Source organism: Engraulis encrasicolus, chromosome 4, assembly GCF_034702125.1.
Source record: "Engraulis encrasicolus isolate BLACKSEA-1 chromosome 4, IST_EnEncr_1.0, whole genome shotgun sequence".
Taxonomy (NCBI): domain Eukaryota; kingdom Metazoa; phylum Chordata; class Actinopteri; order Clupeiformes; family Engraulidae; genus Engraulis; species Engraulis encrasicolus.
In genome coordinates, this window is record NC_085860.1 from 17,709,072 (window position 1) to 17,724,276 (window position 15,205).

Below are 15,205 nucleotides of genomic sequence, written 5' to 3' on the forward strand. Positions count from 1 at the left end.
CTAATGAACATGTGTGCCAATTTCCATGCTTGCATACCAAAGTGAACTATTTCTGGCCTTATTTTCAATTGGAGAAGGTGGCCATCTTGAAAAAATGGCGGCCATCTTGGATTTGTGCTTGGACAACGCCCTCTGCTGAAAGAGTGCATTCTGAAGAACACGTGTGCCAATTTTTATGCTTGCATACCAAAGTGAACTATCATGGGCCTTATCTGCTCTGCTATATTGTGTACCAGCCCGTCACCTATGGAGGCTACTGATGTCAGTATAACAACAGATCCCAACACTCAAACAGAGAGATTAGAATATTTGCCAATTCAAAATAGGGTGATTAAAAAAATATTAAAGTACAACTTCACCGTATGCATATCCAACCTCTTTGGAGACTTCAATAATGCCCTCCAGGTTGTGCAGACCTTCGAGGTCTACAAGCTGCTAGGCGTTCAGCGAGTGGTCATCTACAACACCAGCTGTGGCCCAGATGTGGATAAAGTTCTCAGGCATTACATGAAACATACCCTTGGCCAATAGACAAGTTCCTAAAACCCTCTAGAGGCTTTCAGCCATACAGGGACCCTGGGGACGTCCACTACTACGGACAGACCACAACTCTAAATGACTGCCTGTACAGATACATGTATGAGTCACGATACCTTCTCCTCAATGACATGGATGAGATCATTATGCCTTACAAACACACTAGCTTGGGAGAATTAATGGCTGCCCTACAGAAGCAGCACCCTGCCGTGGGGGTGTTCATGTTCGATAACCGCGTTTATACCAGGAGCAAGTCGGATGGCAGCGGTCGCTTTGACCTGTCTGAATGGAAGAGTGTGCCTGGTGCAAACATCTTGCAGCACATTTACAATCAACCCTACGTTGACACATTCAAGCAAAACAAGATGATCATTGACCCCCGCCGTGTAGAGCAGACATCTGTACACAAACCACTGAGGCCTGCTACGCCCTACATCTATGTACCATTTCACGTCTGCCACTTAATCCACGTCTGCTTTGGAAGAAAAGACATCCGCTTCAAGAAGGAGCTGTACGAGGACAAGAAGCTTTGGGACTTTGCAGAGAAGCTGATTCCCAGTATCAGTCATGCACTATACAAGTCAGGCTTGATAGATAGACCCCAGATAAACAAACCAGCTCTTCCACCAAAGGGTCTGCGATTGCATGAACAGACTTGACTACTACTCTTCATGTAGAACGTACCGACATGCAAGCATTTGTTTAACAAATGTAAGACTGTTCCTTTTTTGTACAGCCTTTTTCAGTTTCAGTGGTGCCGTTACATTTGTAATTCTATTGATTCCTCATAACTTGTGTTTTCCTGGTTATACAGTTGCAAATGGGTCATTTTCATGAGTAGTAGTAGGCCTAGACAAATGAATCTCTAAATATGTATACTGTGGTCTTGCTTTTGCCATTTCCCTGTAGCAGTTTGAGACTTCTTGTGATGCCTTTGTTTTCTTGCCTTAATTGTGTCTTAATCATATATTGTATTTATAGCATAGTATAGTAAAACAAATTAGACAAACTCACCTTGTGAGCAGCAAATATTTTGTTACCTGGAAATAATCCAAAAAAGATGCAAAAGCAAAGTCAACTGTCTATATGTGTATCTGTTTTCTGAATCTTTGTGCAGGCTTAGCATTGTAATAACACACACACACAGTTTAGCAGCTAAAACAGGTTTGAATGCCAATAGGTTGGATCCACAACTTCACTTATGGTGCGGTGTCAGGCTTTTCACATCATTGTCATTGTCATTGTCTTCTGCTAGTCGACCTTGAATGTGGGCTACCTAGTTACAATGCTTTTCATCCTATAATCTGGTGGGTGTAAATTACTGTTTATTGATCATTCGATTAAGGATACAATTGAATAGATAAATTGATGTAAGGAATGTTACATGTATATTGGCAATTACCAGTTTGTACACACAGACAGCATCTTGTTGTTGAACATAAAATATAAAAGTGTATGGAACATTAAATACCATTTAATTGGTTAGAGTTACAAAAGAATTAGACACATTTTCACACACAATTCCTTGTGCTACACAGTATTTATTAGGCTACACCAGGCATTTCTGGTAAGTGATTATAAAATTATCATACCGTATGAAAACCAACTAACTACGAGCCTTATGGGAGTGTCGTGTGTGAGAGAGAAAAAACAGGTGTTACTAAGACCATGTTCAGTCTAAACTTTATTTTGACAAAGTGTGTAGCTACTGCACTTTGCCTTTGTGCTGTAATCACTGTTGTTCGCATGGCGGCCAGCCTCCTGTGCAGCTCATGGGTGTAGAAGAGAACCCTGTCTTTCTTCAGGGTATACTAGCGGGTGGAACCTTGGGCTTTTAAAAAAATATTTTTCAGACAGGGCACCAAAATGAGAGAGGCAGGAAATGAGCTGGGAGAGAGAGACAGGGGAGGATCGTGAAATGACCCGGGTCAGAATTGAACCCAGGTCGCCGGTGTAGCGGCCATCCTTCTTCAGGGTATACTAGGGGGTGGCACCTCGCATGGCGGCCAGTCTCCTGTAGGGTATACTAGGGGGTGGCACCTCGCATGGCGGCCAGTCTCCTGTAGGGTATACTAGGGGGTGGCACCTCGCATGGCGGCCAGTCTCCTGGGCAGCTCCTGTGTGAAGAAGAGCACCCTGTCCTTCTTCAGCTCCTGGCCCTCACTCTGCTGCAGGTCCAGCTGCAGGTACTTCCTGCTCCCCTCATACTGAGGCCAGTGCACCAGACCTGCACCATTGGGAGAGCTGCACACAGTAACACACTATCAGTACTGTGCATAGTGCTTTAATCATGCATTTTCACCATACGCAACAGGTTATGAGACAATGGCCACATTTACATGACGCTTTTTATTCCGAATTAATAATTACTAATTAAATACTTCCGTTGAGTGAACTTTCTTTTAATTCCGAATTGTTAAGTGTTTACATGACGTTTTCAAAGCGGAAGAGGATCTATTCAGACTTAAATTGAGTTAATTCTGAATTCAATGTCTCATGTAAATGATGTGCAGTTATCTACTGTATGTATGTATGCATGTACCACTCTTCCATTATTTAAAAACAACACATGCATTAAATGTATTGGATTACAATGTGCATCGCTATACACTGCTGAAAAGGGCGTCGCAAATTGCATATAATATTTATATTAAACATTAGGCTACATGTACTATACGTATATTATAGCTGTACAAAACGTGAGAGAAGTGTGAGGACTCATAATCACCCTGTGCGAACAAAGTTTCCCCAGTACGCCATTGTGGTCCTGCATAGCTGGTTCTCTTCCTCTGTTGTTGAACCTACAGCAAATCACAATGGTAGTATATCACACTCAACACCAAATGCAGTTGTCTTGAACAAAGGACTTGTTTTACTTTCAAGAACAGACATTCTTAGCAATGCTCAATGCAATCTACTTCGTACAGTGCATTTAGGTAAAATGCACTTTTAAAAAACCCCACTAACGCTACTTGGTATATGCACTTATTTTTCTGTACATTTCCTGTGCACTTGCACGTATTCCATGCCATGGAGTATGTCCTTGATTGTAATACTTCACTTATAATGTGTAGCACAGTTGCTTTGGGTGTGTCCACATCATGGCTTCCGTAGCCTACCATTGATTTTGATGTGTCCATCCCAGAAGCAGGAGCCGAAGACGAAGCCCACATCATCTGCGTGGTCGGCCTTCACGAAGCTAGGCCTGCTGTCCTTGAAGATCTCTGGTCGGTGCTGGAACTCATACATGTACACAGGGACACCAGCATCTGCGGTCGCAAAACTGAAAATGAAAGCCTACCTGGGGAACTCACATTCTTATTGTGACACACCACTCCACAGCACACAGTGCTCACTGCACACACTGAAATTGAATTTTTGCCTCAGCCCCAAATGGCACCCCAAGGCAGCAGTGTTTGACGATACCATGGGACGGGACGATACCATGCTCATACCATGCTCAGGGTACTTCAATCATGGGGGAGGATGGGTGAGAGCACTGGTTAATTACTACCCCCACCAACCCACAAACCTGCAATATTTGGGCTGCAAGTCTGATGCCCTAACTAGGCCTACTTACCCATGACTGCCCTAAAACTAACCCAGGTGGGTATTCCAAAACGTTGGTTAGCTGCAAAGTGATAGCCTACATCTGGCTAAGGTAACTTACAGGAAGTGGTGAATCTGCTAATACACAGCCTACAGGTTTCATTTAGTTAAGGAAACAAGGACTCTTCTAATAGATTATTTCTATTAAATGATTTACACCTGCCCCATGGTTAACCTTGTTTATGTGTCTGTGCAAGACGCATTTTCCCCGGAAAGAATAAAAATAATCTCTTGATTCTCTATTACTGGCCTACTACTACTACTACTACTAGCCAGGTCCTTGGAATACCCCACTGGCTCCTTATAGCATGCCTTGCTGGAAGGCACCCGCACCTACATTCATCCTAATACGTGGGTTCACCGTGTTTATCAACACGATGCTGTGAGGAGGGGCAAGACACTGACAGCCAACCATGTGAGCTAAGCTTTTGACTGACAGCGGTTTCAAGCAATCAGAGGTTGAGTTGTGAACAGCTAGTGTCGCGCAGCTAGCAGAAAACAAAAATGTTGAACCCATCTATAGCGTAGCGCAGGATTCAAACCTGGTGCACCAGACTCACCTCTGTGATATGCAGCTACTTTGAGGATGGGCATGACCATGAACAGGTCACCAAGGGCCTCTGTGAACTCGTCCCTTATGGCCTCAGGAGTGTGAGCGTCTTTCAGATACTCATCGACAATCAGCTCGTTGGCACCTGTGGCCTAAGAATAACCAATGTTAAAGAGTGTTAAAAGGCACTAAGGGTATTGAAATGTCATGGGTCATATAAAACATTAGATGCATAAATGTTAGATGTAAATGCTTTCAGGGACTGTAACCAATACTTTGTAGACTAAACCTGAATTAATGTAAGTCACTTTGATAAAACATAGTAATGCGATGTAATGTAATGTGATGTAATTGTTGAAAAAGAGTAATGGAGACTAAAAAAGAGACTCACGTTTCCTGCAGGGAAGAATGTGTTGACCATTGTCATGACGGTTGATCGAGTCATTCCTTTCTCCCAGCCAGGAGGGCAGAAGGCCTTGGAGGATGTTTTAAAAACATACATTTCATCTTATGTAAAATTGTTAAACATTTGGATTTTCTGCTTTTAATACGTGGGGCAATGAAAGGAATTCCATTCCATTCTGCTCTTTTCAAATCATGAAATGCAACTTGAAGAATACACACCATATGACTAAGAAAAATGAATAAGACTAAGTTACATTTGGAAGTATCCATCCAAACTCATGGTTTGTGACTCCAACTATGACGGGGACCTTCATGAAGTCTTTGGATTTCAACACCTCCTCAGCCACGTCCGTCAAAAAGGTCCCGTCCACCGCAGCACCCAGGAAGATTTTTTGCTTTCATTTGATTAAAATAAAAAATCAAAGTCAGAGTAAGATATAATTCTGTGTGCATTGCAAGATTTTGAGCAAAACTATGCTCTTGCCCTGCTACTTGAATCTTCACACTTCACCAATTGTCAGGGACAGTTTATAGCCTACACATGGTTTGAAATTTCATTGCTGAGTGGGCCCATAACTGATGTACCACATTTACTTCATAGTGGATCATTATTACTCCAGTCGTGAGTCATTCATCATTATGTATTGACTACTAATGGAGTGGACATTTCTGCATGCATGAATCATATGTTTATTCACTATTAATCAGTCATTACTTCAGACATTTTTCCGTCCCTACTCACGTAACCTTATTGTAAAGTGTTACCTAATAGGGTAACAGCCAACCATTACAGAGTTGAGCATACTGTGTAACATCCATTTCTTTTTTGTGTGCTTTACAGCCTGTGTAGCTTTGTACATTTTAAACATAAACTCACCTTCTTCATACCAGTGATGAAGTCCTCAGACTTCTTTAGCCTCATGCATTTGATCAGCTCCTCAGTAGAGCTCGAGTCACACTCCATTACCTTTGCCACCATCTGATGGCACATATCAGAGGAAATCAGATGTACTGTCTGCTGTCTTTACGCTATCTACACTACCTAACCACCATACTACCTAGGCCTGGGTCCGAAAAACAGGTCAGGTCATTTTGGCATAGGCAAGCCCCTCACAGCACCTCCTGATTTTCTATGATATTGTATTAGCTCAGTCTGCTGAGACCAATGGGCCACCCCAACAACATCTGCCTCTGGGGTTAAGTGCTCCGTATGCCAGATGACCAGTCCAGCCCTGGCCATACAGCTGCTGAAGATATACCATAGATTACTATGAGCAAAGTCATCTTTCTATAACCTGGTTCTCACGCAGAAGGATGAGCTCAAGAAGTTGAGAGAATATAAAGGGTCTGCGTGAGAACCAGACTAATCTTACAGTCTTACAGTTAAGTCATCTTACAAAATGCAAATTTAACCACAGTTAAATAGTAAATAGTAACAGCCATAGTACCAACCATATTAATATAGTGGAATGACAAACCTTGGCGAAGACCAGAGGAGTTTTAGTAGTGTACGCCCCAAGAGTTGCTGCTCCGCTCTGAAGAATGGCTCGATGAAAAAGACCCTTGGATAGAGGAGACAGGATCTGGGACAAAACACACAAAAATAAATAATAAATCATAACAAAATGTATTCACACACACTCGATAGAGCTTTATTCAGGAAAGCTGAACAAATTCTGCCATTGCTTCTGATAATTTTCTAAGCAGTCACTAGATACAAAGTATAACGGAGGCCAACACAACGCAGAGTGAAAATTTGAACTGTTACATATGCACTAGCCTACAGCATGGGCTTGTCTGACAGTCATTCTTTGAAGGAAATATTTGCATTGAAGCCATGTGATGTTAATAGCTGTAACAATATAGTATATGTTAATTGCACAGCTGTATATGAACAATGCTGGGTAGGCCTACATACTATGAACAGAGATGGGTAATGCCTAGATTCAGAGGCTATAAGCAAGTGCCACATGCCACTATGTGGTTTTACCTGCAATTGTTTGTAGAAAAAAAAGTTGTTTTCTTTTTTTAAGTGCTTTTTTTCTGCAAACGTTACTTTTTTGTTCAGCACCAGGGATTGTGCCTAAGTAACTCCACGATTTACCTGCATTGGACAAGAAACTGTTTTTTTGTAATATGTTTTTTTTTATTGATTTTTTATTTTATTTTATTTTACCTTTATTTAACCAGGGAAATAAAATCACATTGAGAATAAAATTCTCTTTTCCAAGTGAGCCCTGGCCAAGGCGGCAGCACACATTACATTTACAGACAGGACCAGACAAAACAGAAAAGATTAAAATAGATGAAGAGATACAATTGCATGTTATGTGTGGCACTGGATTATATATTCTCAATCTATATTACCCATCAATGTTACTATGATAACTTCTGGATGCAGGTTACCCATCACTGCATATGAATAATTGTGCTACACAGAAGTACAGTTTATTATTCTCATCATAATTTACCAATACAGAAGCACTGATGGCTCCAGCCGACTCTCCTGCGATGGTGACAGAGTTGGGGTCTCCCCCGAAGCTCTGGATGTTCTCCTGCACCCACTGCAGAGCAGCTAGCTGGTCCAGGAACCCCCAGTTCCCCTGGGCGTGCTCATCTCCAGTGCTTTAATTAAAACCAAACAAATACATATATACTGTACATACCATATCAGTATGCAAACAAATACGACCACGGACACATATTGTTAGTGTTTAGAGAGATTTCATGAAACACACAATTGCATTACCACTAGAACCAGATCTGGTTCTAACTCTAGTCTCACCAGCGACACTGCATACAGTGTTCTAGATCTACGTACACTCCTGTCCTTCATATTGGTTTTTTGTTGTTATTTTATTCAGGTGAGTTCTTACATTGTTTCTATTCTTTCATATCTGATGTTTTTATATGAAGCTCATTGGGCTGCCTGTGTATGAAATGCGCTAAATAATCTTGTCGCTCAGAATTGCTCAATGAGTTATACAACATATCGTATATATTGCATTACACATGTACTATATTCTAGCTCACAGTGGCAATTTACCTTAATAATATAGAAACGACAAGAAATACGTACAATTGAATCATCTGGATCTAAGACCCTTCAGAGAAGTGGTTCTCCATTCATCATATGCTGTGTGCTTTTTCACAATACCTTAAATACCCCAGGAAGCCAAGACGGTATTGTATGGCAACCACCACGATGTTCTCGTACGCTGCCAGCACAGCACCGTCGTATTGGGACGCGCCACCCATGTACAGACCCCCTCCATGGATCCACACCATTACCTTTGCAAGACAAACCCAAGCGTTATTAATAAAGTTGTGTAATAACTGGCTAATTATTGCACAGTATTTCTATGTCTCCTATAGTACACTTGTGCTCTTTGTGCGCTGTTTCAGTGCGTAGGGCACTCACGCTGAAAATTCTGTGCACTGAAAGTACAACCTTTCCATCACTATGCACTAGACTTCAGTGCACTTGGCACACTAGGCACTAAATGTCAGTGCACTGACAAAAGTGTGCCGTTTGAGACACAGAAAGTGTTTGACATGATATACCAAAATAAACAAAATGACCCCCCAGTACAATGTCGGTGCTGAGTCTCTGTGTTCTTACTGGCAGTTTTTCGTCCGACGACGGCTTTGCAGGAGTGTACACATTGAGGTATAAGCAGTCCTCAGACACAGCAGGAGGAGTGAATTCAATAGCCATGATCTTAGACGTTGATTCCACAATTTCAGGGTCTTGGATGCACCTTTCATTCAAAGGACACAAACAAGAATTAGCATCGGGCAATTGGCACGGTACGGCAGCCCCCAGAGCTGGGGTGCATTTCTCGAAACCATAGTTGCTAACTATGTTAGCTACTATGTTGTTTGCAATGCAATTTCCCATTGGCAACTAAGTTGTTAACTGGCTAACTACTACGCTTTCGAGAAATGCACCCCTGTGTGAATGTGGGAATGTGGGAATGTGTGGGAATGGTTACCGATCGCCGCCCGGATCAAGCACAAGGCACTGACCCTTGCCTACAAAACCATCACAGGAACGGCCCCAGCTTATCTGAAGGACCTACTAACGCCTTATGTTACTGGAAGAGATCTGCGCTCATCCAGCACAAGCCGTCTGGCTCTGCCATCCAGTCGCTCTAGGTACTCCCAGTCAAGATTGTTCTCCGTTGTGGTTCCCAAGTGGTGGAACAGTCTCCCAGAGGCAGCAAGACTAAGCACCTCTCTTGCAGCCTTCAAGAAACAACTAAAGACATTCCTCTTTCGAGAGAATCTACTAGACTAATGATTGAACTGGCCTTGCCCCAGGGCAGAATCCTGACATTATGTTTAGTTTAGTTTAGTTTGTGAGTGTGTGTCTGTGTGTGTGTGTTCTCATTATTTCCTCTTTATTATAAAAAAAAAAAATAAAAAAATAAAAAAAAATAAAAAAACAACTAACCCCTCTTTGTAATTGCACTTGTTGTTCTGTATATCTCCTGTGCACTTTGTATTTGCTTGTGATGTTGGCTTGATTATGTCCTCTTCTGAAAGTCGCTTTGGTTATAAAGCGTCTGCCAAATGCAATGTAATGTAATGTAATGTAATGTGTATGTGTGAGTGTATTTGGAAAGCGCTTTGAGACAACTTCATTGTTGTGATACGGCACTAAATAAATACATGTTGTATTGTATTGTATTGTATTGTATTGTATTGTATTGTATTGTATTGTATTGTACAGGATGTAGGCTGGTGGTGCTGGCTGTTACGTCCCATTGGTCCAACAGCACATTAGTCCGAACAGACATGTTAAAACTATGCCCAAACCTAAACAATTCCTAAACCTAACCGCAACTAAAAGCACGTTCTCCAGGACTGAATGATTCAATTGAGATGATGCCTTTTCTATAGCTAGTACACTGCGTTGTAATTTTGACTTGGTATAGGGGAACCCCCTTTTTTATACTGTTTCATGAATACTGTATGGATTATTTTGTTTCATTTTCATTCTTTCACTTCTTTTCTCCTAGTTATGTGTTTTTAGGACGATGAGGAGGCGGTGCGTCATAACCAATTTCCGCCTACCTGTCAATCACCCGTCAAACCCCTGTCAAACTTTTCTTTTGTTACCTGCGCCAGTGACGCTTCAGTATTGACTCTCCTGATGAAGGCCACTCCTTGGCCGAAACATGTTGGCGTTTTTAACTTTTCTACAATGATTTAGCCATTTAATAAATCTATTTTAACTTTTTTGGGAAGAGTGCCTTGGATACTTCGTTTCTTTTGCATCCTATTTTTTGACCAAAGAGCACCTTCGGACTACCAACCAAAAACGCAGTAGCCCTCCAACTTTTCCTATTGCACGTTCTGTCAGTATACAGTTATTTTAGCATCATAAGTTTGTAAATATTCACTTTTAAGTTTACTGAAAAGTAAGAACTATGTCCAAACTAAAACAATTCCAAACTCTAACCGTCAGTAAAGGCATGTTTATGTCTGAAAAGACGTGACCATGTGCGTATCCCAGTAGCTGCGTGTTGCTCCTGTATGGCTTATTGTCGGACTGGACTGTCGGACCAATAGGCTGACCCCGGTGCTGGCATGGGCAGTGAAATTAAGGTCTATGTTTGGGCTGTGACAAGGATGGTTGACAAGGATTTTCCAGCTCTCTGAATCATATGAATATGTCTTTACATTGTGACTCTTAATACCAGAGGAAAAGTAAAAGTATTTATGGTGTAAGAAGAAGCACATGATAGCACCCTAGCACATGCTATTACATAGCTGTTACAACATTTACTTCATTGTACCTAAATAGGTAAGTAAACTGTGTTGATACTGAAAAACAATAAAAACCTATCGAGAACCCACCGCAAACTTGATCCAACCAATGCAGAGTCAGCTGATCGTAAGACAGGTACAAAGGTCTACTTTTTTATTTATATAAGTTACATGTGTTGGAAGGAAACTGTTTCATTATTTTACTTTTACTTTTGACTCCTCTGGTTAATACCCACATTTTAGGCTGCTGTGTGGCGTCCCTCTCCCCCTCCCAGGACTCTGCAGGTTCAGGGGGGGCAAAGCGAAGGGGGCCCAGGGGGGGTTGGGCGAAGGGGATCCCCAGATACTGCTGCACCGGCCTATCAGAGCCCTTGACACTCATGGAGGCTCCACGGAGAGTCCCATTCCTCACAGACACCACAGGAGCAGGATCTGTGGTATTCAGGTAGGGTTGCCAACCGTCCCTTGAAATACGGAATCGTCCTGTATTTACAGATAAAAGTACGGGTTCCGTATTGAACTGAAACGGGACACGGGACGTTAAAATGCAGGAAATTACATCTAAGAAATGCTAAATTTTCTGGGGGATGATCCTCAGACCTCCGGCACGATGAAGTGTCCCGTATTTTTTTCATTGACAGTTGGCAACCCTATATTCAGGGAACTTGATTTTTAACAATATAGCAGCATTCTCGGCTACCATGTAAACACATTGTAAACTGAACAGCAATTTTATTAGTAATCTATTATTAATACTGTAGGTGTGGCTTGAGTTTGTGTTTGTTTGATAAAGATAGGCCTACATATCATGACTGTGCAACATTTATCCAAGCCATTCATTCATCTTTGTAAGCAGTCATACATGTACTAATACAGTACACACACAATCAATAATGTGTATTCATCCATCCATTATATTTCTTATTCTTTTAGTTTCTAAGCAGAACACACACTGATGTATTTATTTGAGACAGTATAGCCCGTGACAAGAATGCATCAATACATTTTCACGTCCACCCACACACACACACATGTATTCATTCACACATACACGTCATGTTACATACCTGATTGTGCTTGTGAAGTCTGAACAACACCAAGAGTCAGAAGAGCACAGAGTAATGCTAATGTCCCGCTCATCATGACCAGTCAACACCTCACCATGGACGACACTCGATAGTTCTCTCCCTTCTTATCCTCTCTCCCTTTCTCTCTCTCTCTCTCTCTCTCTCTCTCTCTCTCTCTCTCTCTCTCTCTCTCTCTCTCTCTCTCTCTCTCTCTCTCTCTCTCTCTCTCTGTCTCCAGTTCAGTGTTGTAAACACACCACACCACCATGGACGGCACTTTCTCTCCCTCTTTATTCCCTCCTCCTGCCTTTCTCTCTATCTTGATCTGGGGGTCCACAAAATGACCCTTGACCTCTCAATCAAATAAACAAACATTATGCACATGTCCTCCCAGTGACCTCCGCAGCTGTGGGTTTTGCAACACATCCATTGATTTCAACCCTCAACTCCAGACACCAAACACCATGTCAAAGGGGAACACACGATACTCTCAAAGTTGAATGGGATGTTGTATGTAAGCTGTTGTAAACATCGAAACGTAACGTTAGTCAGGCTTTTGTACCTAAAACACGGTTAAAACTGAGAACTTTAGGTGCAACTTTAACCCTTGTAAGGTGTTCGGGTTATTTTGACCCGTTTCAGTTTTTTGTTTGAGGGAAATAGTATCAGTTATTACTCTTTCACACTGAGATTCACAGGCTTTGGCTCATTTTTAGTGTGGAACATGAATCTGAAAAAAAAAGATTGTGACCCCCCCCCCCCCCCCCCTCTTGCTATTGCAATTGGCTCCAATTGGCTTCTTTCTCTCTCTGTATCTCTCACTCTCAACAACATAGTATATACATAGAAATTCACAAGAATAATGAAGGGCACATGCGGGTGAATATTAGCTATGATTTTTTCCTTTTTAAATTATTTATTATTACATTTACATTACATTACATTACATTACATTACATTGCATTTGGCAGACGCTTTAAAACCAAAGCGACTTTCAAAAGAGGACATGATCATAGCCAACATCTAGCAGATACAAAGCGCACAGAAAATATACAGAACAACAAGCGCATATGCAAAGAAGGGTTAGTTAGATTTTTTTTTTTAGAGTACACACAAACACACACACACATACATACACATCAAGGCAAGAGTCTATATACAGTCCCAGGAAAAAGTTTGTACACCCTTTGAAATTTCTTACCTTTCTGTCAAAATTGATCATAAAACATGGTCTGATCTTCCCGGAAATCGCAAGAAGGAACAACCAGAGTCTGCTTTAATTAATTCAACCCAAACATTTACAAGTTTTCATATTTTCATTGGCCATAAGATGTAAACATTCACAGGACAGCAAGGCATAAGTAAGTACACCCTTGCATTCAATAGGTTTTAACCCTAAGTTAGTCGGAATAACCTCAACCAGATGTTTCCTGTAGTTGCAGATCAGATTAACAAAACAATCTGGATGTATCTGGTCTCCCTCTTCTTTAGAAAACTGCCTCTCGTCAGCAAGGTTTGTGGGATGTCTGGAGTGCATAGCTTTCTTGACTTCATGCCATATAATCTCAATTGTTTTTTGTCAGGGCTTTGACTGGGCTATTCCAGAATGTGTATTTCATTATTATGAAGCCATTCTAAAGTCAATTTGCTTCTAAAGTATGGGTTGTTGTCACATTTCAGCACCCATCCTCTTGTGTGCTTCAACTGTGTGACAGACTACCTCACTTTCTTTCTGTAAAATATCTCGATAAACTTCAATAAACTGAGTTCATTGTTCCACTGATGATAGCAAACTCAAAAGGGCCTGAGGCAGCAAGGTAGCCGCATATAATGATGCTCCTGCCACCATACTCAAAGGCGGAGATGATGTTTTGGTGAAGGTGTGGTTCTCCAGTTCTCCTCCAAACATGACATTGTATGTTCCCCTGAACAATTCAACTTTGGTTTCAACGTTGGTCTACAGAATATTTTGCAGTAATTATATGAAGCATATAAATGCTTTTTCGCAAACCTCAAAGGTGCAGCAATATTTTTTGGACAGAAACCCCATTAATTTTAGATTGGCAGAATGAATCCCATTTTTAGCTATTCTTGGTTACATCTCCTCTTCTGAGTATGGTGGCGGGAGCATCATTATATGCGGCTACCTTGCTGCCGCAGGTCCTTGACAGTTTGCTATTATCAGTGGAACAATGAACTCAAGTTTATTGTGATATTTTACAGAAAAAACGTGAGGAAGTCAGTCACACAGTTGAAGCACACAAGAGGATGGGTCCTGAAATGTGACAACAACCCATACTTTAGAAGCAAATCGACTTTAGAATGGCTTCATAATAATGAAATACACATTCTGAAATAGCCCAGTCAAAGCCCTGACAAAAAACTATTGAGATTAAATGGCATGAAGTCAAGAAAGCTATGCACTCCAGACATCCCACAAACCTTGCTGACGAGAGGCAGTTCTCTGAAGAAGAGTGAGACAAGATACAAACAGATTATTTTGTTAATCTGATCTGCAACTACAGGACAAGTCTGGTTGATGATATTGCAACTAACTGAGGGGTTAAAGCCTACTTAATGCAAGGGTGTACTTACTTATGCCCTGCTCTCCTGTGAATATTATGGCCTTATGACCAATAAAAATATGATAACGTGTAAATGTTTGGGTGGAATTAATTAAAGCAGACTCTGGTTGTTCCTTCTTGAGATTTCCGGGAAGATCTGACCATGTTTTATGATCAATTTTGACAAATATGTAAGAAACTTCAAAGGGTGTACAAACTTTTTCCTGGGACTGTATATATATATATGGGTAGATGACGTGACGTGTAAATTTTGCTGTCGCAGGCTCTTAAAATTAAGTAAATTCATGCTTTCAAAATTGTCAATGCTTTAAATGATTAAACTAATGTCGTTGTTGTGAAAAAGTAATGTGTAATAAATCCAGAGCTTAAATAAGTATACTTAATTTTGAGTCAAATATCACATTTGTCCTATGGTGTGACTGAGGCAAGCCTGGTTCTCCATACTAAAACATTTTTAAATAAATAATCAAAGCTCAGTCATTTGTCTAAACAACCCTGGCATGTTTTTCAAGGTGTCTATTTTAGCAAGTGGCAATGCTTAATTTTTTCCTGTTTTTCTGAAACCGTATGGATTTATGAAACTTTGTCGCAGAAAACAATGTCCTGTGGTGTGACATCATATTTTTGGTTAATTCTGTGGATAATTATCTATTGTTGAAGCTCCAGCGGTACATAAA

At 41.1% G+C, this 15,205-nt stretch overlaps 2 protein-coding genes across 4 annotated transcripts in view; one reads left to right on the plus strand and one right to left on the minus strand.

Moving 5' to 3' along the window:
* Positions 1-201: 201 nt before the first annotated feature.
* Positions 202-1,196, plus strand: LOC134447098 (beta-1,4-galactosyltransferase galt-1-like). The gene is given in 2 exon segments (XM_063196383.1): positions 202-505; positions 508-1,196. Coding segments are annotated over 2 exon segments (993 nt in total).
* A 797-nt stretch (positions 1,197-1,993) lies between these two features.
* The window catches only part of LOC134447376 (carboxylesterase 5A-like), a 32,543-nt gene continuing 19,331 nt past the window's right edge, over positions 1,994-15,205 (minus strand). For 2 of the 3 annotated variants that reach the window (XM_063196825.1, XM_063196824.1), the window contains exon 13: positions 1,994-2,781. In XM_063196825.1, coding sequence (XP_063052895.1) covers positions 2,610-2,781 — 172 coding nt within the window. In that variant the 3' untranslated portion in view covers positions 1,994-2,609. Of the gene's footprint in view, positions 2,782-3,265; positions 3,339-3,656; positions 3,807-4,706; positions 4,849-5,087; positions 5,172-5,355; positions 5,497-5,978; positions 6,081-6,579; positions 6,685-7,572; positions 7,727-8,258; positions 8,393-8,723; positions 8,863-11,112; positions 11,309-11,943; positions 12,219-15,205 lie in introns of those variants that run through there. The other variant, XM_063196823.1, reaches the window with a different exon arrangement.